This window comes from Pholis gunnellus (genome assembly GCF_910591455.1).
Source record: "Pholis gunnellus genome assembly, chromosome: 12".
NCBI classification, from domain to species: Eukaryota; Metazoa; Chordata; class Actinopteri; order Perciformes; family Pholidae; genus Pholis; species Pholis gunnellus.
The window spans coordinates 21,998,416-22,022,731 of NC_136539.1; the positions used below are offsets into that span (position 1 = coordinate 21,998,416).

The following is a 24,316-nucleotide window of genomic DNA, read 5'->3' on the forward strand; positions in this document are numbered from 1 at the left end:
GAAGCTGGGTTTGGTCATCCAACACAGCTTTAACAAACACACCAAACTATATTATTCTGTTGTTAGCCGCCGTGCACACGGCTTTATTTTTCTTAAACTGAGACATTTTTGTCCTGTAAGCACGTTGATAATAAAGTATCTGTTTGTGAAGACTGCTCTTTGAAAACGAGACAAAGGGCAAAGAACAAAGGGCAACTTTGTTGCCGGGAGTGTTTTGGTGTTGTGCCAAACCTCTTATCAGCATGTCTGCCTGTGTGTGTGTGTGTGTGTGTGTGTGTGTGTGTGTGTGTGTGTGTGTGTGTGTGTGTGTGTGTGTGTGTGTGTGTGTGTGTGTGTGTGTGTGTGTGTGTGTGTGTGTGTGTGTGTGTGTGTGTGTGTGTGTGTGTGTGTGTGTGTGTCTGTGTGTGCGTTTCTCACAATCCCTTTGGATTACAGTGCAAAGCACATTTGCACTGTTTAAGAATATGATCCAGTCTTATTAAGGATTCCATTGTTTGCTAAAATAAATGCTTAGTCACTATGAAGCATATAATTCATGATCCACTTTCTCAGTGTTAAGTGCACATTACCACTGTGCTCTCTGGGGGGGGGGGGGGGGGGGGGGGGGGGCCGCACACTATAATTAACTCATATTTCCACAGCAACCTGTCAGAGTGCTGCAACTGTTGAAGAACACGACTGAGAGGACAAAGAGACTCACATGAGTTTCCTGTGTTGTCAGTGTGGTTATTGGCAACCGACTTGCGAAATTTGCAAGCTATTCTTGGCTGTTGGTTGCCGTCAGTGGCAACCACAATGTGCATCTCAAAATAAATCATTTTTTTGTTTTCATATTTGTTGCATTAGTGATATTTAAATATTGGTGGAACCAGAGAAATGCTGCATGTGCGTTGTGTGTTTACTGGTGCACACAACAGGCTTCTGTTTTAGAGACGATGGAGAAACTACATTCAGCTTTTTGACTGAAACGTCAACATCAACACGCCAACCTGTGAAAGCAACTCGACTGACAAAGAACCAGATCAAACAAAAACAAAAAGGAAATTTGTGAAGGAAATGATCCTGCAAAGCAACGTACACATGACATGGAAACATGTTTTCATTATTAATCTGACATATAACTGCAGAAAATCTTAACTACTCAAAGTATAAGGCGACTAAATAATGCCAACCATGTTTCCTGTTACAGAGACTAAAAGCTGAGGCCGAGTTGCTTTTTAAAGTTAGTTTTGATTCCCTGGCAGTCAGCAGAGCTGCACCTCAGCTACATATAGACAATTTAGCAAAAGCAATGCAATAAGTCACTGCCAGCTGTTGTCCTTAACTTGTTAAAGTAGGAGAGTTGAGATAGAAATGTGGGTTTTAATGACGACATGATGGTCACCTGTTTGGAACTTGTGTGTTTGCATTTTTCACGTGGAGAGTTTAAGTTGCTTGCATACGGACTTAAAAATGGCGCTTGTTTTAGAGTGGAAGACTTGTTTTCCTCCTCTGGTGGTAGGTAGGGTACATGACACGGGTATGTTTATTTAATAATGCAACAGGATGCTTGGCAACATACACAGAAGGCGGAACGGTAATAAAAGAGAGAGTTTTGGACGGGCAGATCTGCCGTGGAATGCCCCTGTGTAGTGACCACAGCTCTTTTTACAGTCGGGCTCAATGGTGCCTTTGTGCAGCGGAGCCCAGCTGGCCGTCCAGGAAACCTCGGTCCTCGCTGCACAAGCCCCACGTCTTCAGATCAACACAGACGTCTGCACACGGCCCACCGCCTTATTTTGGGACTTTACACTGGGAACAGCCTGTAGCCGAGTCACACATATCTCTACTGCACTCCGCTGCCTCGTCTGTGTTCAACAATATCATTCTAGTTGTACATCTGAACTCTTTCATTTCATTACCTACGTCATCGTAACGGCTTTATGTTATCGTCTATACGCCTGTCTTTCACTTTATGTCACTATATGTAATTTCTTTGTAACATTGCATCAGCAATACAAAAAAAAACAACAATACAATTTAAAATAACTGTTAAAGTACTGTAATTACACTTTAAAAGTACCGCTACATTGTTACAAATATTGCTTATATATACAAGCCTTTACTTGGATTTAGCTTGTTGTCTATTGTTAATCCCTACAAGGCCTCGGGTTTACATTGAATTAGTGTGAGTTTTAATGACGTGATGGTGACCAGTTTGACATGGGAAGCTAAGCACATGACGCAGTGTTTACATTGAATTCATGTAAACCGAAGGAAAACATGCCTTTAAATAAACAGAAGGCTGGCGTTACTATAAGTTTCATTTTAAAGTTTGAAACTTCGGGTCAACTGACGTCCATTATTCACTCTGCTTTTAGCTCTAGTTGGGTCTCCACCAACTCCTGAGAAGAACAAACAGCTTCTTGTACAGAAGATGTATCAGATATTATTTAATATTTATATTATTATTACATTTTTCTACTTGTCTCCTGAGAATATTTCCTCTATTTTTGGACATTTCCTACACCACAAAGTAATCTGCAGATTAATCAAACACAAAACTATAGTTTTTTGTTTGTTTAAACCACATTATGCATTTAAAGGAGTACCACACAATACTGTACTCTACTGCAGTTGTCCTTCCTGTACAAGCTCAAACATTAAAAAACTTACTGCTTGTGTGTTAATGCATCAATAACCAAACACTGAACATAGTTTTAACTTATAGTTGAGTACATTTGATTATTGTATGAACTAAAACACTTTTATTTATGATGCAATACTACTCTATAGCAGTATTAATACTTGTAGTACTTTTAAGTACAACATGTTTGTGAAATGAACTTTAAAAAAGGTAAGAAACAAGAGGGTTAAAGAAAAAGGAGAGAAACAGGCAGTACAGTACAGTACAGCACACACACACACACACCCACACAACCAGCACTGAACCCACAACGATGGAGCGCGAGGCCGTATCAGATTACAATAACATACTCGGATCCCGCGAGCCCCCCCCCCCCTCCCCCCCCCCGCCCTCCTCGGAGCATCGCGTGAGAGCAGCGGCCGAGTCTCCAACTTGATTGTGATTAATGCGCGAGGGCAAGATATCCATGCCAGATCCAGAGCTAGACGCATTCTTAAGGTAGTCCGCGAGAGTCGAGAAACAACCCCCCCCCCCCCCCCCCCAAAAAAAAGAGAGAGATCATAATCATCAACACAAAAAACACAAGACCACACTTCAGCGGGTGTTACTCGTTATTCTGATGTACTTTTGCTGGACAGTTATGGATATATAATCGATATAATTATGATACAAGTTTACACGAGGACGCGGTCAACCTTAATTCGGTTTATTCTCATTTTCAAAAAGATGTCTAATTTCATAACTTACCGAATATGAGCTAATCTAAAGTTATTACAACTTTTAAATAAAGCATATATTCATTTTAACCCCATGTATTTAGTTATAAGCACATACAGTCTATGGTTGTAACAGCAGCACTTTAAACTGAAAGTCAGTTAGGCGGTCTGCATGGTGCGTTTACGTACCCAAATATACCTTTAACTTAAAACAAATGAACGCTTATAGTTTCACATACCAGGCAGAGCCACAACAGCTGAACGCACAATGCAAAGAGAAAAGCACGAAAGTCGCACAACAGTTTTCAGACAGGTCTTACTGTTTGAGAACAGGCTTCTTCCTCTTCTTGTTGGCGTAAGACCCCGGGTTTCCCAACATGGTGTCACTTCGATTTTACGCACACAAACTTGAACGTTCAACTAGCGTTTGTTCGGCTAATTCACTCCTTGGTTGTTGCAGCTTTTCTCCATCCGTGTACAGCGGTCGGTGTGTTTTAGTCCGTCGTTATTCAGCCAGCGAGTCGAACTCTCATGCTCGGAAGAAAAAAAAGGAAAAGAAGAAGTAGCCGGGGTTCGTGGAGGTTTGGTGCCGCGTTGCCAGTTCCCGTGGGCGGACACTGAAGCTGACCTTGGTCGGTGGTGCGTTGAGGGTGAGATTGAGGCAGTAGTGCGAATAGAAACTGGTGAAGTTTTGTGTGAAGGGTGGGGGGGGGGACAATTTAGAAAAGTTTGGCGCAGAATTCACCACAAGTCCAACCCATCCCCCTTCTATGCATAAACAACGCAGCCTTATTATTATTATTATTATTATAATCCGGAGTCACTTTTTCCTTCTCTTTCCTTCTCTCTCTCTCTCTCTCTCTCTCTCTCTCTCTCTCTCTCTCTCTCTCTCTCTCTCTCTCTCTCGCTCTCTCTCTCTCTCTCTCTCTCTCTCTCTTCTCTCTCTCTCTCCTTGCACGGGGCGTTTTCAGGAAATGTGTATGAACAGTCTGCCAGAGCTGTGTTTTAAGGTGGACTGGACTGGTTGTGACTGTCAGGCCTGTTTTACTTCTGCTTTTGAAATATCCAGAGTGTGCTGTGATTTTTTTTCTTCTTCTTTTTTACTTAGTTGGGAAAATATGTTCTTTGGCGGAGTTTTCTGACCACAGCAGGAAATGTTATAGAAATGTTTTCCTAATAACTTCCATGATATCTGATGCACACATATCACATATTTTTGTAACTCACTACAACCTGGCTTCAGTGCTGTTTCCCCACTATATCACTGTATGCTGTTGTGACTTAAAGCTATTATATGCTTTAATCCCGTACATACAACCATGCACTTTATTCTCAGTGGACAATAAACTAATGCTTACACATCCATGATAACGGATTTATTAAAACTAATAAAATAACACACAAGGAATGTTAATGATTTACCTTTTTAGCACCAACTGGCACAGAGCTTCAAGCAATACAATGTCCAGTATGGCCACTGCTGCAGATTTATAATAATAATAATACAAGTGTGAGGATTAAAAACAACCACAAAGTTTTGCTCCATGGGTAAGTCAAAAAGTTTATAGTTAACAAGTTAAAAAGGGGCTTTTAACTTGTTAACTACATCCATATTTTATTCTACAAACTTTATTACATGGCCATCAATGTTAACACCCAAACACCACACCCATATGTGATGTAGCATCCCATTCCAAAACAAAATGCATGAATATGCTAATATTAGCCACCACTCTTCTGGAAAGGCCTTCCACACGATTGTTGGACCCCAGTCAGCCACATAATCATTAGTCAGTGGGATCGACCACTGAAGTTGGGCGATGTTTCTTCCCCAATGGACTTGAAGTGCTTTCATGCCTAAACTGTGGAAACGCACTGTTCTTTATGGACCTGGCTTTGTGCACAGAGGCATTGTCATGTTGAAACAGGAAAGGGCCTTTCCCAGACTGTTGGCGCAACATTGGAAGCATCACTGCAGCTATCACTGTATGCTGAAGCATTAAGTCTTCCCTTCGAAAAATGTTTTGACTCCACGGAGGCCAAACCATGACAGATGTGTCCACAAACATTTGGCCACATCATGCATTTCCAAGCGTGTTGTGAGGACAGTAAGTAGTGCATTCACACTGGCAAATAGGTCAAATAAGTCAGCATGCATATCAAATATGTTCTGAATGTGCTGTTTTTTGTACAAATGTGTTTTACTTTCTTGTCATTTATGATCTGTTTGTACAGCAGCCTCCGCTTAGGGGCGTCAGCAGGAGTTATAGTGGTTAACAAATACATTAATAATCATCTGCTTACAACTACATCATGGTGTGTTATATATTTATATAACAGTTTAACGGTATTGTGTGCTACTGGCGGGTGTTTCTATTATTTTGTCCACCCCATTGTTTTCATTGAAAGTAAACTAAATACAGATACGCCTCACTGTATAATTGTTTGATGTTTTGAATTCCTTCGTGTTTGAAAAGCAACTTTCTTCTTCACCCCGCTACACATCAGTGACAGCTGGAGACATGTTGACTGTTGCCTAGAGACCATTCACACCCTCATGCCTAATTTGCACCTCTGCAGAAAAGCTTGCACAGAACTGGAAGCTCGCAGAGAGCCGCCGAGACGCACCGCACACCTCCAGAAAAATGTGACTACGCACATGGATGTATTACTGTATGGGCCAACCGGGCACAGGCCCGGGGGCCCAAAACCAGGAAGAGACTCAAAATGACCACAAAGAGACACAAAAAGATAACAAAGAGACTAAAACAACAATAAAGAGATGCAAAACAGCTGCAAAGTGACACAAAACACAAAAGAGACTGTAAGCGACTACGAAAAGGATCAAAACAACCACAGAGAGACACAAAATGACAACAAAGAAACAAAAAACGACTACAAAGAGACTCAGTATTACTATAATGAGATTCAACATGAAATCAGGGGGGAAAGAAATGACCACAAAGAGACACTAAACAACAACAAAGAGACACTAAACAACAACAAAGAGACGCAAAACAACCACCGACCAAAACAAGCCCAGGGTTATGGGACAGGGAGGAGGGACAACAACCATTCTTGGCTTATCGTCCAACTCTTCCATCATTTTTTTTTATCAGCTCTGGAGTATGTTTCTTGTGTTGGGCCAAACCTATACGCACTACTGACTCTCACGCCTATCAAATACATGGAAGACCGCCAAACAAAGGATTAAAAAAAGGTTCTAGTCCGTATCAAAAATAAATCACACGCCACGCGCCATCCGCCACGGAGCGCCTGGCGTTTGCGAGAGGTTCCCGCACAGAGCGCAGGAATATGAATCAGGCATCTCCCAATGGTTCCTCTGTAAACAGCAGTGTTTATCTTGGGCGAACTGTACTTCCTCATAACAGCCGTCTGTCATGTTCACATTCCACGTCTGAAGTTTGTCTCTGGTTCACATGGTAAACTCTGTTTCCTTGATGGCACAGCCGGCGGCATTGCACACAATCCTGACGGCACACACACACACACACACATTTTGGTGTAATTTTGGAACATTTACGGAAAGTTTCCAAGAGAGGAAAAGCTCTGGATTCTTTGCACAATTTCACAATATATTCAAATACATTGTTCACTTTAAACCCTGAGTTTGCACACAGCCCATAATGTGGGCTCAAATGTTCACAGTACCTTTACTTGACCGGGTCCTTGTTGATGAGGCCCGGTGCAGGTGAAACTGGTGTGAGGTTTTCCTCCCGGCCTCAGGGTCCTGGAGGGATGGCCGATTGTAGATCACCTTCTCAGCAGAGCTAATTAAAGTCAAATATGAATGAATCTATTTGGCAAATGAATGGATAATGTCTGCTCATGACAGCCTGAGCAGATACTTCCCATACATTCCTGTTCATCCCCATGTAAGGTTTCCATCTGGAATATTCCTGGAATTTAGCAACACACACAATAATCTCCACAATGACAACATGTATTTGTAGCTTCACTTTTGTGTCGCGACTGAATGATGTCACCTCTAAATGCTTGATTTGTTTGCAGGGTTGTTTCATGTTCTGCAGCCTGCAGTGAGCGTTTAGTGTTTTTACAGATGCAGTCTTATTGATTGTGTCACTATTGACTAAACACTCACTCTTGTTTCCTCATTTGCATCTGAAAAAAAAAGAAGAAATCTGTAACAAGAAACACGGAGCAAGAAACTTCAAAGTGCAAAACCTCCCAAAGAAAAAAGAAAAGAAAGAGTTTGAGAGCAGACATGTCGCGCTTTAATCAGGAACTTCAGGTGATCGCAGTTTGACAGTTTGAAAGCTGAGAGACGCCTGAGGTGAAAGCTTTCACATGGAAGCGCTGTCATGTCTCTGAGGAAAGATAACTCTTTACCTGGCAACAGGAGATGCTCAGAGTCATATAGTCACATCCGGATGTTTAGGGTCTGGCAACAAGACATTCCATTTGATTATAAACGGTGGGCAAGCATCGAAAACTCTTTAATTAACCGTCTGATTACTAGTGTTGAACTCCAAAACACCTGCACTGAAACTTGTGAATCTCACCGAGATCATAACTTACAAGTAGAACCCAAGTTGAAGAACACATTTTAATACATTATTTTATGGTTGATTTGATACATATATCATAATTGAATACTTCTCTCAGTGATGCAGTGCTTGATTTACTGCCTTTACTACGTCATACGTTCATTTTTTTCTTCTGCACCCAGAGAAAGAAGTACAAAACAGCAGGAAAGGAAAATAAAATCACCATTTTTTATTTAAATTAACTTAAAGATATCAGCATAGAATAAATAATATTATATTATTAGACCACAACCTGTGTCCAAGTTACAATTATCTGCCCGTGGCTGCAAACTCCACAAACAATCAGCTCGTGACCAGGTGGTGTTGAAACGATCCTTCCCGTATGATGGTGAAACCCCCCCGGGGCCGGTTCCACAAAGATACTCCAGACCTGTCGGTAGTGTTCAGCCAGTCTTAATGTTGATCTTAGATCAGTCTCATGCAAGTTTCACAAAAATGTAGCCTGGCTTCTTTTAAGCTTAAAGATTAGTTTATCGTACTACCCACAAGCTAACTAACAGCCATGTGACCATGGTAACAGTCAGGGGCACCGAATGACAAACAGTAAAACATGGCTCATAATTCGTGGTTTTACTGACAATGTTGTGGTGCGAGCAAATGGAAGGGAGGGAGATTTAAGAGGCCGCAGTACAGATACAGCAGTGACGACAATGTGAGAGCTTTTTGTTTAACGTCTCAAGTCTCAAGGCTTCCTCCAGCACTGCTGCAGGAGAGAAGCATGAAAAGACGAGTAAAGTGCACCCGAATAGCTTCTTTCCCACCCTCCGAACAAAGAAGAGCTGAATCTCACTCAGTTTGACCCTCCGGGCTCCCTTACAGCCAAGATGACAGAAGATAACAAAAACAGGGATTTATTCATCTCGTATCGTGCCTTTAACTTTAGTGGATCTTCTGCAGATGCTCCGGTTCAAGATGAGACCAGACTCTTCTATGGATGTTAGTTTTTGTGCCACAACCGACGCCCGAATGTGGCCCGCAACAGACCAGGAAAGGCTTGCTTTTTAGCCGAGCTGATTGCCAGAAATGCAGTTTTCTTTTACTGAAGCAATTGTTGATCACTCAGCGGCCGGTTAAGAGGAGGGAGGAGTCAACCGCCAGCGGTGGTATAAAACATTCCCGAGAGGTCCCTGAGCATATATAGTCTTAAATAAGCATAAACAATATTAGCCTGGTGGGTCAAGTAGTAGGTGAGATTAGCCGTGGACAGACTGACAGAGACACACACACACAAGACCCAACGCATGATCTCCTCACAGTCAAACGTCTTAAAAACACGCTTAAAATGAGAATCCAAGACTCAAGACACAAAGTAGTACAGAAGTTAAAATAGTGAAAAAAGTCTTAATTTACCCAGAATTCATAGCAAATAAATCCTACTGAGAATCTTTGAGAACTAGACAGCTTCGTGCAACGGAATGATTTTAGACGTAGATGTGAAGTGTGACTGTTAATTAAACTGTTCATTGAAAGTGAAGAAGCTGAGGTTGTATTTTGAAGAGGCTGTGCAGCAGCAACACTGGGAGCATTGAAGGGCGTCAGGCTGAACACAGCGGTAATTATAACGGTAACAGAGTAATCTGGGTGCATTTTCTGAAATATCCTTTTTTTCTGACATTAAATCAAGTTAAAAAGGTGAGTTTTTTCCTCAGCTTATGTAGACGTGTTGCTGTCTCCGGCCGCCCCCCCTGAGAGCTACTTAAAGCTGCACCTCCAGGCCGTGACAGAGCCCCCCCCACACACACACTGAGCAGGATCACACTGAGCAGGATCACACTGAGCAGACAAGCTCTGAGGGAAAAAAAGAAATGGGAAACGTGAACACGCAGCTGCCGTGCCACAGAATGTTGGCATGTGGTTGCTGGTTTTCGCCCTGTGCAACGTTTCCCATGCGTTTAATCCGCTCCGTGCTTGTTTATTTGGCCCCGGTGCATTCCTGTGTGACAGCCACCGGTGCACAGCCATCAACACCGGCCTCCGTGTCTTTATTTCACACTAACTTTAGAGCTGTGTTTTATATCAGCACCAGCAGTGGTTTCCATTCAGGAAGGCCATCTACCTCACTGCCTTTTATTGTTCTCCACCCACTGCATAGCTTCCCTCAAACTTATTACAACGCTGTGTGTTTTTTTTAAGCTGTTTTGATTCCACCACTTGAACAGTTCAGTCTTGTCCCGGGGTCCGTTCCGCTCAGAGACAAAGTATTTAAAGCTGAGGCAATGAGCCTTGCACACTTTGAGGGCAGTGTTAGAAATCTTCTGGGATTAATTCTTTCCTCGTGTGCTGAGCAAGATTTATGGAAACACATTCCCACCAGGTAAATACACGCAATCAAAAAATACTAATGATCACCCCACAAAATGTAATATCAAAGTCAAAATGAATTATTTAAAATGAACTCCAACGTATGGCTTCTTATCTCCTTGTTTAGAATGTATCAAATACACACAATGTAAGTTATGATTACCAGATACCGAGTCATAAATAAGGTGTCACAGCCCGGCTCTGACACTGGACACAGACACATGGGTATACTTAACAAATAGAGTGATTTATTATCCACAGAATAACGAAAAACAAGTCAAACTAATAGATGAGAACAATCTGTAAAGTCAGGAGTGAAAATGTGCTTCAGGTGTAAAAACAAGAGAATAGAACCAAAAGCCACAACGCAAAGATGTGTACGGAAGCCCACGTATGACAATGTGATGAAGAAAAAAAGAACCTGGAAGTCATTATAGTGACAAACTAATAAAGGAAAAAAGGACTTTATATCTCAAAATAATGACATTTTTATTAACATTTAAAAATGTAGAGATACAAGCTCAAGATATTGAGATTCTAACGCATTCTTTTGAGTTCCTAACTCGTAATGTTACAATACTAACTCATTATTTTCAGATGCTAACTTTTACTCTAGTTTCTCGTGGTAATAATAATAATCTTACTTTGTCATCAAAATTGCGGCGATGTGTTTCCATAGCTGTGTGATGAGAGGAGATCTGCCAACAAAGGACTACTTTTACGCCTGGCGCACATCGCCCCAAGGTGTCTCCTGCACCGCTGATGACTCTCCAATCCGGTGTGAAGCAACAGCAAAGACACCAAGCAGAGGGGCCATCACAAGGGGTAAAGTTATGATTTATGAGATATTACTAGGAAGTATTTATGAGATAATACTAGGAAGTATTTATAATCATATTCAGTGGACAGTGAGCAGGACATTGAGTGAAACTATCCATGGTCAGTAATATTGAGTGAAATAAGTGTGAAAAGAAAAGATATGAAGTCAATATTTTTACTTCAATTAAAATCATTTGAAGTTATTTTACTATTAATTCTGATTTACTACAACATACATATAGATGAGAGTTGTAATTTGGGCCTTTCAAGCTTCACTGGAGTATTTTGGTTTTGCTGGTGGGAATGTGTTTCCATGAGATTCGATGCTGCAGCTGCAGTAACGGGTGGAAACATCCAGCATCTGATTCCCTGAACTGCAGAGTCCTTTTCAAACAGGCAGAGGCTTGACAAGAAGCAGGACTGCTGCCCTCTGGGAAGGGAAGGATCGCGTGTGAAGGACGGGAGGGCAGTTTTTAACACAGCGAGATGTAACTGAGATCCATTACACCCTCAACCACAGCGCTGTTAAAGTGAACAGAAGGCCGTATAAAGCAGCCAGTGGGTGTTATGATTTCTCTTCATTTGCACTTGTTATTAGTTGGAGATGGAAGTCGCTGCTGTTTTGCTGGTCGGCAGCCAGACGGAGAGACCTCACTGTGGGATGAAAAGTAGAGCAGAAATGTCTTTTTTAGAGTCGAGGATTGTTGTCTCTCCAGGGGAGTATGCTCTTTACAGGAAGTGCACACACTACAGTAGTTATGGGTTTTCATCATGTACTGTTGTGGTTAAGCTTCGGCTACTTGAACTTAATGTTCGGGGAAGATCGTGGATCTGGTTCAGTGCTGGAAAAGCACTTTTTAAAAAACCTCAAAAATGTCCGTGCTTTTTCTGTAAGATGCCTAAAATAACCACCATCGTGCACCAGTGACCAGCAGTGGATATGGTGGAAAAAAACAACTAAAAGACACATTCTTCAATGCAGACTTTTATTTTAATTGGCCGTGATTACTGACATAAATGTTTCACTGTGATGATTAATAACACAATAAATCTTATTAATGGCATTACGTTTAGTCTGCAAGTTTGTTGTAAAGGAATATAGAGGTTCACACTGCCCACTTATTACTCCACATCCCTTTAATAAACATATTTAACAGGACTTGATAATAATAAAAGCTTTAAGATGCATTTTGGTCATTAGAGTCATTAATGGGGCTGCAGTTAACTCATCGTCATTCATTAATCTGCTGATTATTTTTGGGGGATTAATCAACTAATTGTTTGGTTACAAAATATCATCAAATAGCAACAAAAGAAATGTCCATCACAATATGTTATAACAGCCATCACAATATGTTATAACAGCCACGGGGATGTGAAACAGCACATCTGTGAAATTGAGGAGCTGGACTGGAGGAATGTTAAACGTTGTTGCTTGATGTTTGATTTAAAGAATGAAACCCAAAAAAAAGAGTTTCCGTTGGTGGATTTAAAGATGAATTGTCTAATTGTTTCAGCTCTAGTCAAAAGTAACACATGTCAAAGCCCCCTTTGTAAAAAACAAACAACAGGTATATTTCACAACCCTGCAAACTGGTTTCATATCGAGCACCCTGCTGTGTTCTTCACTTCCACACAAAGACCTTTTGTAACGTCACATGTTGTGACGTTGACGGCGCAGTCAGAAATGACCACAACAGGAAACCGTCCGAGGCGTGAGCCAGTGGAGGTCGGTTTCCGTCAGGAAAATGTATTTCAAAGAGTTATTATTGTAATATATTGAAGTGCACCACAGTCCACAATGTCTGACGAATGTTCACGTCCTTTTTCTCAAAGAGTTTGTGAACTGGTCTTCATATATAATTAATGAAGCATTGTTTTTATACATTTTTTTGAATCTGCTCTTTTGATTTACAGAATGTGATTTTACAGGACAAATATTTCCAGAAGAATGAAAGGTTCAGACGAAGGCTTCGATATGTGTAAATGATAAAATAATGATTCAACTATAGCAAATAAGAAACCACTTTTGGTTGTGTTTGTCAATATTTGATACTGCGTCACTGACTGTTGCATACTAATCAATTAATTCATTTGTGTGTCCACCACGAAAAAGGATCATAATTTACTATTTTACCTCGGAAAAAAAGGACAATTCGTATCCATGTACATAAAACTAATAATATGTACTTCCTGACTATTTCACACCATGAAACTGGAACGTTCATTTGGAATATGATTTGAGTATTATGGGCTATAGAAGATGCCCAGGTATAATAATCTAACAATACAATAAAACATATAAGTTAAACCTGCTTGAAGAATGAATAAATGAATAAGAACAGAGAGACTCACGCACCACCATATGAATAAGGGAAGTACTGACACTTATTTTCGTTCCACTTTAATCAGTTCGTTTATTTTCTATTGTGTCGTGCGACACATTGCTGTTGTATGAAGTCGAGATGAAGCCCACTACTGCTGCCGTAGAGGTTTGTGTGTACGGTTTAAGGAAGGTGTAGAGTAGAGTTTCTTTGTTGTTGCCATGCTTTTGAGTTGTTTTAATGATAAACAATTCAGACTAGCCTCCTCCCTGCTGGCGCTGTTAAAGTCAGTCCAAACTGCAGAGGAATAAAACCTGCTGTAAAAACCAACGGAAATTTGGCAGAGATGGATTTGCCAAACCCCTCAGCTGGCCTCACAGCCGTGAGACCTGAATGTGGAGTATTGTTGTTTTACTGTTGACTAATTACTCTGGTTCCTGCTGTGTGTGTGTGTGTGTGGGGGGGGGGGGGGGGGAGATAAACTGTGTGTATGAGTGTGTGTTGAATAAATTAATCTCTCAACGTTGGTTGCAAAGATATATTGCTTGCTCACATTTGCTTAGTCGTCTATTAAAGTAAACTCTTTTTTTTTGACAGGTTCTTTTTTCCATCAGTGTAATTTAAAATGAAAAAGACATTCAACATCAATCCATCCTTCTGTCCAAAACAAGATAAACCTTGACAGTTGTTAGCCTGACTGCCATTTTGGATGTTCGTGGACCAAAGAAGATAATTCCCAGGCGTGATTATTTTTCCTACTAGGGGAGGACATGCCGTACTCCTCTGATATTCTTACCCTAACCATTCTTAACCCAGTACTAGCCAATCAGAGGCAGAGTAGGAAGAGGTATACCTTTGCCATAGTAGGATTCGTAGTTTACAAATGTTTTGTTAATAAATTCAGTATGAACTCAATGCAACTTTGCAGATCCATAAAATCCTCATTGTCAATTAAAAAAAAATGTAATTTTATTTTAGGAGACAACCCTTTTCTCTTCCTCTATCCTCCCTCCCTAAAAAGTTAAACTCAACTAATGTCAATAATGCTGTCATGCTGTGAGGAGTAATATACAGTCGCCTCTCGGGGCCACTACTGAGGCTTTAAGCTTTTAGCTCTCAGAAACAATTACCCTACATTGCGAACATTGTTTATCTAAAAAGTGCTAAGTTTCAAAAAGATTGCAACTAGAACATGATGCAGCATCCAAGGCGCTTGTTTGACAAAATCTAGGGAGGAAGAGTAAGAAAAGAAAATCTAGAGGAAACAGATGCAAAGAGAGGATGTCTGTTGTAGGTGTTGTGTCTACATTCATTTCATTTAGATCTGCCTGAGGGTTTTTTCGTAGGAGCAGAGATCACTGTGCAAAACTGGAACACTAGATCTCATACTGACTGGCTTATGAAACACGAAGCGGTGTAGTTGACTGTCAGCCTTGTTTACATTGGTGGTTTCCTGGCCTACGGAGGAAAGAGCCGGTGAGTCACACATGTATGCTGACAGACTGGAGGTGTTATGTAAAGTATCGAGGGTTCAGGTGTTGAGCGTAGTTAGCTCGTAGCTGTGAGGGAGGGAAAGTGCAAAAAAAGATGAGGAAAAACAAAATGAGGTGATTATTTGTGTGTATGTTGTACCAACATGAAAATAATAGTTGTTTAAACTAAGCATCTTGTTAAATCAATTTATACATTTCAGTTATGCAAAAAATAATACAAGTTGGCTCAACTAAGCATCTAGATGAATTAACTTATCTTGTTAAGGCAGCCAATTTCAAAACATACAGTGGCCATTTTGTTATGGATCTACTTATAAGTAAGTGATAAATAAGACAGTGATCATATGTGTGGAGTTATTATCACTGTGAAAGACAGAATTAGTAATGATCATTTGTTCGAGTATCGTTAGACCAGCTTGATCTAATCAACAGCATCTCCACCACACTTCACCTGCCCCGTTGTTGAGTCATCGCTGCACTACAAAGACACGATGAGATGGCAGGCCTTGTTTACACCCACATTATGTAAATTCCAGTCCAGATCATGAAGATTAAAAGCATCTGTTCATGCTGAACCAGAAACATTTGTATAACTACTTACTGGACATCTCAGGCTTTTCCCCTTTTCATGTGAGTTCAGGGTCGAAGTGACAAAAGAAAAAAAAAAGAAACTGAGCTCATGTTGCTTCGGGCTCCACAAAGGGGGCCATGAGTTTCTGTTTATGCGTATCTGTGGGAGGATAATGTGGTTTGAATCCTGCTGTTCACACCATCGCATTACAAAACCTCAGATACATTTTCAGGGCGGTCTGTGTAGTGTTACGACCATTTACATTTCTTGTGGGAAAGCAGACCAAGCTAAATTATTTAGCCCTCTCATGAGCCTGGTCCGAGCCAGAGCTCCAACTTTTAGCTGTTCCCGCTAACCATGAGGATGAAAACTGAAGGTCCTGCCGATATAGGGGCCAATTTGGATTCCTGCCATTTGTGGAAGAAGAACTCTTTAATGAAGTAAAGGTAGCAATACCACAATGTAGAAATCTTCATTACGCATACAGTTTTGATTTTAATAGCTAGACAAACATGTTAAATATGTGACATTTGCCTCGAAATGGCCATTGTATGTTTTGAAATTGAATAAAGCACCATTCTGAATGTTCTTTGATGTTGATGAATCGTTTTTATGTAGCACTGTTAAAAAAATAGAAGCTTTAGTTGTGTAGGCAAATTACACAGTATAATTTCTTGAATTAACATTGCAACTAAGATGAACTTTTACTGAAAAAGTTACTTGGCTGCCTTAAAAAGATAAGTTAATTCAGCAAGATGCTTAGTTGAGCCAACTTCTATTTTCATATTCGTACAACTCAAGAAATCAATACAAGTTTGTTGTTTAGCTAGTTATTCTATGTTGCCTCAACTAAGATTAGAGTTTGTATGACTTTAAATGTATTCTTGGTATCACAAAAAACAACTTGATTTAACTTAAAGTATAAAGTTGATGGAACTATTTTGTTAGCTTTCATTTGTCATTTCAACTATTTATTCTAAGTTTAATGAACTAGAGTTTCTTAGCTTGCCTAACTCAACATTTAAGTCAGCCAAGTTACAAATTATTTTAAGTTGAACAAGCTTGTTCATTTTTACAAGTAAAAGTCTTACAACTTTAGTGTTGCAGCTGGTAGAGGTGGAGCTAATTTAACTACTTTACCTACTGTTGGGTAGTTCAATCTAATACATCATAATTCGCATGTTGACTATATTTTGTATTAATACTTTGATTTCGCAAAGTAAGCGATACTGATTCCCCAGATTTTAGCTGATCAGGAAGAAGCCTGAGAAGCAGTTCCCAACCAATTAATACAGAAATATTTACATGGAGAAACCAATCTCACATGTGCCTTCACAGTGAAAAAATAGCTCCTTAATGATATTAAAATGTGCAAAATAACAAAATAAAGCCTGCATGCAATCATTAGCAGGAATAGCACTAAAATCTGCCCTGATGCAGGTAACCTGGTGGAAAGGTGTTCTTTAATATTCACTCCAGCTAGATTTCAGAATGCACCAAATCTACTGTACCCCAATCAGAAAAGCAGATTACAACAAAGAGGGCCAAAAGACCACAATATCTGACCTGGGTGTTAAATTCCCAATACCTCTCTCAGGCCCTAACGAAACGGCGTCGTCACACCCTGATTGACCAAGAGGAAAAATGCACCAAGCTGGTCTCAATTCTTAATTAGAAGCATTGTTTTATGAGTAGACAGGTTTGGCATTTACTGACATCAGAAGTAAAACGGGCCTTTTTTAAAAGAAATGAATACTGTCATCTGGTGGTGAAAACACAGAGCTGCACCAGACATTGATCTAGTACTAATGGCTACTGGAGTAATACTCCTGGGACCCTCAAGGATATATGAATAGATTAAGAGTAAGTGTGGAGTCTATGATCAGAATTTAAAACACTTACAAGAATTATTATAGTGGTCATTGTTATGGGGAAAATATTGCATTTCACACAAGTATTTAATTACAAAACCCAAATGTATCGATTAGTGGATTGTCATCCATTAGTTAAGAGTTTTATGTTTTCAATCAAAATATGCCTTTTGCTGGTTCTATCTTATCAAATTTGAGCATTTAAAGCTTTTCTTGATAAACTGACTTTTCGTTATTAACTGAATTTCTTTGAGTTTGAGACTGATGGTCAGATAAAACAAGCAGATTTAATATGTCACTGCATTATTTATTTTTTTAGACTTGTTTTGTTCATCAAAAAAATAAAAATAATCAGGCATTAACGAGACATCCTTTACGTGTGAGCCAAGACTTAGGAAAGGCCCCCACTCCCTCTGACGTGTTATTCAGGCGCCTGGTAGCGGTAATTTCTCGGGTCAGGTCGGAGGGTTTTTGGAGGACAGTGGAATCATGGCCCTGAGGGTGATCCGGCTGGTCATCCCATCGGGAGCGACTGCTTTTAACGCGGTGAACGCTGCTCAGAAGGTAAGAAACAGGAAATACACGGACTCTCCTTTGTCACTGCAAGACGAGTGTGTCAAGTTTACAAGGGCAAGCTAACTTCGCTAGCTAGCTGCCTAGTCGCTAGCATCACATCACAGGCTAGCTGCTGGTTTGTTTATAATGTTATTGACAGTTGAGAAAACAACCTGTCAGTACGTCTGAGTACGTTTTAAATGATGTTGTATTAACGCTTACACGACGTCCCCAGTCAAACATGTCGACAGCCACCTTTAGATGATGCTATCTGGTTAAGCTAGCCAGTCTCGATGTTGCCAAATGCAGAGTTTCAACCAAATAATTGCCAATTTAAAGTCTGTATACTTTACTTTGAGACAATGAGGTTGACATTATGTAATACCAGATTCAGTGTTATTGTCATTGCAATAAGGCCTATATAAAGTCCTGAGCGTTATTAACTGTGTTTATACTATGATATATATATATACAATATGAACATAGTAGGCTGTGCAATTTGCATTATAAGTAGAGAACACAACATGAGCAGGGTGGCTGGTGTTAATGATGTTTTGACCTTTTCCTTTTGCAGCACGCGGTCTGAATGTTATTGTGGTGCTGACTCTGCAGTCCTGAGCTGTCGGGTTGTCAAATCGCACTAAAGTACAGTCTGTCGAGACGCTCTCGATGGTACTGGGATAAAAGTTCACAGAAATGTTGGTACTCAGCCTTCTTGAGGATGCTGTTGGTGTCGATAGACCATCTGATGGTGTCTGTGATTTGTAAAGCAAGAAATCTAAACCTGTCCACACTTTTAACAGATGATCCATGGATGGAAATGTGAATATTGTTTCCTCTTCTTCCTGAAGTTAACAAGAATTTATTTCGTCCTAATGACATTTAGAGGTTTGTTATGATGGCACCATGTGGTTGGATCTTCCACTTCCCTTCTATAGGCTCTCTCATCGCTGTCACATTGAGACCAATCCCTGGCGTGTCCTCTGAGCTTTATGATGCTGCTGTTTTCATATTTGGCCACACAGTCGTGTGTAAACAGACCGTAAACTAGGGGACTGAGACAGCAGCCGTCAGGCTTTTTCATTACAGCAGGATGTCATTCAACAGCTTCCCAAACTATAGCCTTCAGAATAACCCTAAAGTTGAATCAACACCTTTCTAATACAGTTTATGATAAACAAAAAAAAAAAGCTGGTCAATGGAACCTTCATGAAGGCCGGATTCATTGCCGGGCTGTTGCACTGCGTTAGTTCAGGGTACAGAAACCAGCAAGTCACCACTGCTTGTAGTCTAATCGTCCCGTTTTCAAAAGGAGAATACTAAAACAATAACAACCTTTTAAACTGTATATTCTATACAGGGGGCAAATGTGTCTGGTCTCGGTTTATTGGTGTGGCGCCAGCTTTGTAATTTGCATTAATTGCTCAGTTGTTTGGTAATATGTACCAGAAAAAGCCTGTAAATGGCTGAGGCCCTGTGGTTTGTGCATTTTACATTACCTTGATGCCCATGGCCTTGTGTCAAATTAGTTGTATTACCTGTTTATTTCAGCTGAAACAATGTTTACATCATGCATACTCAAGCAGACTTGAGTTGACCTTTTCACAAACTGGCAGCAAGGTGTTTCTGTGTATCAGCCGGTTGTTTTTCTTCTTGGCCCTGTGTGGATGAATCTGGCTCTGCTCTGTTAAAACCCCGACGTTATCAATTAAAGGTGCTGCTTTCTTTTCGTTTTGTTCCTCCAGGCAGGTGTTCACACGAGCTCGGTGAGAAGCCTGCGCTACGGCTGGCTGGCCTACGCGCTGGGCGAGAGGACGACGCCGCGGTTAAAACAGAACAGCAGAATCATCACCCTGGATGGCAACTTGTCCTCGGGGAAAGGAGCGCTGGCCCAGAAGCTGGCCGACAAGCTGGGTAACTATCTCACTGTAGGGATCCCCCCACGAGGGTTTACCGGGACTATCGGTCCACATGTGAACGCGGCCGTTGACTGAGCTGCTTGGATAATTACGGGCGGTGTTTGGGTCGGAAAACAATAACTTCTAGTTCCGTATGCACAGGGATGCTCTACATGCCCGAGCCGGACACGTTCTACTTGGACAAGATGACCGGGGAGAAGGAGCCGCTCCCCGTCGACTTCAACGGGATGTGCAGCCTGGAGAAGTTCTACGCGGAGCCCAAAGCCGCCGACGGAAACAGCTACAGACTGCAGATGTGGATGTACACCATGAGGCTGCTCCAGTACGCCGACGCCATCGAACACCTGCTCACAACAGGTAGCACCGCCGTGTCCGGCTGGGTCATTCTACATGGAAAAACAACAGATTTATACATATTTTACAACCCACGCGTGTGACTGTTGTATGTAATCAAGTTAGCAGCCCTTGTGATGTCAGTAGACCGACTTTGTTATGAATAGAATCGCTCATCTACCTCCTGATCTTCTGTGTTTTTAAGGCCAAGGAGTGATCCTGGAGCGTTCTCCCTTCAGTGACTTTGTGTTCCTGGAGGCCATGTTCAAAGAGGGCTACATCAGGAAGGAGTGTGAGTATCCAGCGTCACTAACAAAGATGCAGTCTTGATTATCTCAGTAGCCTGAAATATAAGAACATATGGACAGGGATTTCCCAATTAGGTTCGGTTGTCACCTCATTTGATTTCAGTTCGGTTAAAATCCCCAAAAATAAACGTTAAGTTTGGTTACGACGTCTTTAAAGAATGTCCCCGGGGCCCCGCAGGTGTGCAGCACTACAATGAGATCAAAGGCATCAGCATCTGTGAGTTCCTGCCTCCACACATCGCCATCTACGTCGACCTGCCAGCTGAGGAGGTGCAGAAGAAGCTGAAAGAGAGCGGCAAGGTAGAGAGACGCAGTCAGTGGATACTGTGTCACATACTGTCAGACTGTCGTCTCTGCAACATACTGTCCCAATATTTCAGTCTCAACTTTAAAGAGGATCACTTTCCAGTTGGAAATACTGAACAAAAAAAACCACCTTTTTAATAATCAGATTCCAAATACGATGTAGATACAAAGAGGACAGTAAGAAGTGTGATGTTTTAATCATTTATTAAAAAGGAGCCTCTTGATTGTCAGCCCTATCTTCAGAATGTGCCCCTGACATACCTGAAGAGCATCGAGGACAGCTACAAGAAGTCTTTCCTGCCCAAAATCAGGTGAGTGAAACAATCACACATGATTCTTCTGTGATTTGATGTTCAAAACTCCGAGCTAGTTGGTGGCTACTTTTCTTACCTCGCTGAGGTTTGTGTGTTTGTCTTTTTTTTCAGCGCCACATCAGAACTGCTCGCTTACGATACGACCCAAGCCCAAGATGTCGAGAGGGTAAGACGAAAGTGGAGCAGCTTGGTTGACTGATCATTGTAATCCCTGAATGTATGCACTATTCCCGGAGACGTGTTCATTGTGCGACGTCCGCAGGTGGCAGAGGACATCGATTACCTGAAGTTTGAGAAAGGCCCGTGGCTGGAGCAGGACGACGTCACCTACCACCACATGAGGATGCTGTGAGTTCTTGATCGATGTTTAGACGTTTCCACATTTAAATGCAAATTACACCCGAGGAAGAACTCCAAGCGGGTTGAGTCAGATGCACGACCCCAGCCTCTTGTTTGTCACACTCATTATGGATAAATATGCAAAGTACCTGAAACGAATCACGCAGACAACTTTAAATGCAGATTCCTCCCTGATTGCATTTTCTATGCCGTCCTCCACCCGTAGATCAGCATGCAGACTTTTGCTATGAGCCGGTGTTATTGACGTCTTCTTTTTTTTTTCTCTCTTCTGTGTTTTTACAGCGTGGAAGACAAACAGAAGGTGGCCACCCTGACCCACATACCGAGGTTTCTGCCTGAGATCACCATCGGGGCCCACGAGTACGATGAGAAATACTACGCCTATAAATCGGTACGTAGAGACGAGGATCATTTTAGGAATCATCATTTGGTTGTATAGATGTGAACGATGCTGACAGGAAAGTCTCAGCGCACAAAGCGTGGCGAACGGCACACTGCGGTCGGTCCGTCTCGGTTAACAACAGCGACCGGGGGTCCCGTACCGGTCTGCGGGGACAGAGGGGCCCTCCGAGTCCGCTGCCCCGGGAAGCGGCGAGGTCCAGGGCGGGGCTTGCGGGGCTGCCAGGGCGGGGCCGCCGTAAAGCTCACGGCCGGAGCCTTTCCAAGGATTCATAGATGCTTTACAAACGGGAGCTCTTAAAAATCTTCATTTCAGTAAATATTTAGCAGCCAAATCAAGTAGTTTACAGGATACTAAACCTTTGTTTCTTTATAACACATTTAATACTGGACAAAGGCAATAAAGTAGTCTGTGGATATGAGTTTAATAATAAAAATGTGATGAATCGCCCGGCCCTTAAGTATACAGAATTAAAGATGTTTAGAGAGTCTTTGATCATCTTCTATATTCACACTAAACAGAGAATAAGAAATGCTCATGTTTCATAACTAATACTGATAAATGTAGCCGAGGCTGTTCTGCCCTCGTGCTGAACCCACAGCTGGAGGAGTTGTTTTGTCATTATCTGAGGATAAGTTATTTCTCTGTGATGATCCCTTTATTAAAATAAATATCATATTCAGGCACTCCGCCGTTCTCTCTCATATTGAATCCTTTCTGTTCGTCGACCCTTTGATCCGCGTGACGCACCGTCGCCGCGATGGAACTGATTTCCCTCCGCTGAAATATCGACGCAGAGCTTCAACGAGGCAAATGCCAGACATGGAATATTCCACGAGGCTTTTTGGTATCATCGGTCTTGCAGGGAAACATTTGGGTCTGACCTTTTCTGTTTATTGACTGGAGACTTTTTTTGTCTCCCCTTTGCTGCCAAAAAGCCGTGTCGCGTAATGCTACAGGAGGCTGTGACCTGACATTTAGCTCTGAGCCTGGATCTCAGTGGGGAAGAATGAGAAGTGTGACGCGTGGTGACGTAGTCTCCCTCCGCACGCTGGAGACGACAAAGTGAAGTCGTGGAAGGACGTTTTGCAACTCGTGTGTTACGACCTCCACTGACTTTATCATAAAACGCTGAATAACCGTCAAAAAACATGAAGGAATTCCATTTCAAATAATGTTATTTGTGTTTTCGACTCCCATGACTGATTAAAATTGAGTCATTTTCTGCTGATCAAATAAACAACCTTCCTGCATCATGAATTATGTCTTTATATTCAGTGTTAAAAATAGAAAAATGTAGTCTTGATTCGATGCTTTCAGCTCTTTCAATTAGAATATGTTCATTTGGAAATACAAAATGATTCTCCTGCATCAAGGAAACATTTTTTAACAAGCCCAAGCTGTTTAGTATGCCGTTCTGCAACTCTGCTCCTTTTTAACTTTAATTGTCCATTTGTTGTTTTTGTCCTTGTAGCTCCCCGGGAAGAAGTATGCGTCTGGTTATAACGCAGATGTTGGAGACAAATCCATCTGGCTGAAGTGAACGAGTCCACATAACTCTTATTGATCCAGTTCTCTCCTGTTGTACGTCCTAAATAATATGTATGTATTGAAAGAATAAATTTTGAATCTACAAAATGTCTTTTTCGTTTGTTCTGATTCTGGACGTGGAGATGATGGAAAGGTTGAAGTTCTAGTTTCTTACTGAAACAAGGACGGCTCAGTCTTGGTGCCGGCCGATGTCTCCCCCACCTTCTCATCGGGGGGGGGAGAGAGAGGGCCCATCATCCAGCTGGCTGTGGTCCTTAACGATTCTCCTCACCTTATTGTTGCAGCTCCTGGTGTAAGTGTCCTTCAGGCCGGGCAGAGCACGGCCTGTTAGTGGCTGTTTGCAGGAGGAGACTTGTTCTAATTAAGAATTGATTGACCAACACAGATAGCAGGATAAACCGGTCTCAGCGGCGTAGAGTAGAGCTCACCAGAGAGCTGCGGGGGGAATAAATCTCGAATAACGTGCTTCCCCGCTGCCAGATCTCGGCTCCCTCTTCACCGCGACAGACCGGTGATGCGCCCAATCTAATCTGAGCTAAAAACAAATTGCTCACCAGTGGATAGCGAACAGGTTGCAACACGTCGCTGCATATCAATGCCCTCAGAGCGATGGAGCCACATGCAACCTCTGCTGACAGCCCTGCTCGTTTTCTATTTAATACGAGAGGTGTATTCAGTTATTTATAGATTAGTGGCAGCACTTTAAAACTAACTGGAATATAGTGTAGAGATTTCAGAACTGGAGTAATGTGCTCTGTTCTTTTAGTCCTGGATGAAGCTAGCTGGAGCGGCTTCATGGTCCCTTTGGGAGGACCGGTTAAGAGGCCGTTACAGTCGGTCCGCACGTACTGGAAATAAAAGCAGGGCTGGCGTTCTCTCTGCCATTTTGGGGACACCAAGCCTGAGTCTCGGCGACTCCAAGATGGCGAGTTAGCCTCAAGGCAGGACAAGTTCTGTGAG

At 41.7% G+C, this 24,316-nt stretch overlaps 2 protein-coding genes across 3 annotated transcripts in view; one reads left to right on the top strand and one right to left on the bottom strand.

The window, feature by feature from the left end:
* LOC306703840 (aryl hydrocarbon receptor-like) overlaps positions 1-4,235 on the bottom strand; it is a 28,827-nt gene extending 24,592 nt beyond the window's left edge. For both annotated transcript variants that reach the window (XM_079169962.1, XM_079169961.1), the window contains exon 1: positions 3,663-4,235. In XM_079169962.1, the coding sequence (XP_079026088.1) occupies positions 3,663-3,721 (59 nt within the window). In that variant the 5' untranslated portion in view covers positions 3,722-4,235. The remainder of the gene's footprint in view (positions 1-3,662) is intronic.
* Positions 4,236-17,739: 13,504 nt separating this feature from the next.
* Positions 17,740-23,437, top strand: ndufa10 (NADH:ubiquinone oxidoreductase subunit A10). The gene is made up of 10 exons (XM_079169852.1): positions 17,740-17,874; positions 19,611-19,779; positions 19,926-20,141; positions 20,323-20,409; positions 20,604-20,725; positions 20,963-21,042; positions 21,157-21,211; positions 21,308-21,393; positions 21,688-21,796; positions 23,280-23,437. Exons 1-10 carry the CDS (start codon positions 17,800-17,802, stop codon positions 23,346-23,348), a joined length of 1,068 nt encoding a protein of 355 aa, XP_079025978.1. The 5' UTR covers positions 17,740-17,799; the 3' UTR covers positions 23,349-23,437.
* The last annotated feature ends 879 nt before the right edge of the window (positions 23,438-24,316 follow it).

Bases quoted from the DNA above. Each gene is read 5' to 3' on its own strand.
- ndufa10 (XM_079169852.1), top strand. From the start codon at position 17,800: ATGGCCCTGAGGGTGATCCGGCTGGTCATCCCATCGGGAGCGACTGCT. The intron at 20,142-20,322 runs GTAGCACCGCCG...TGTGTTTTTAAG, and splicing joins CGAACACCTGCTCACAACAG to GCCAAGGAGTGATCCTGGAG. The intron at 20,726-20,962 runs GTAGAGAGACGC...CTTGATTGTCAG, and splicing joins AGCTGAAAGAGAGCGGCAAG to CCCTATCTTCAGAATGTGCC.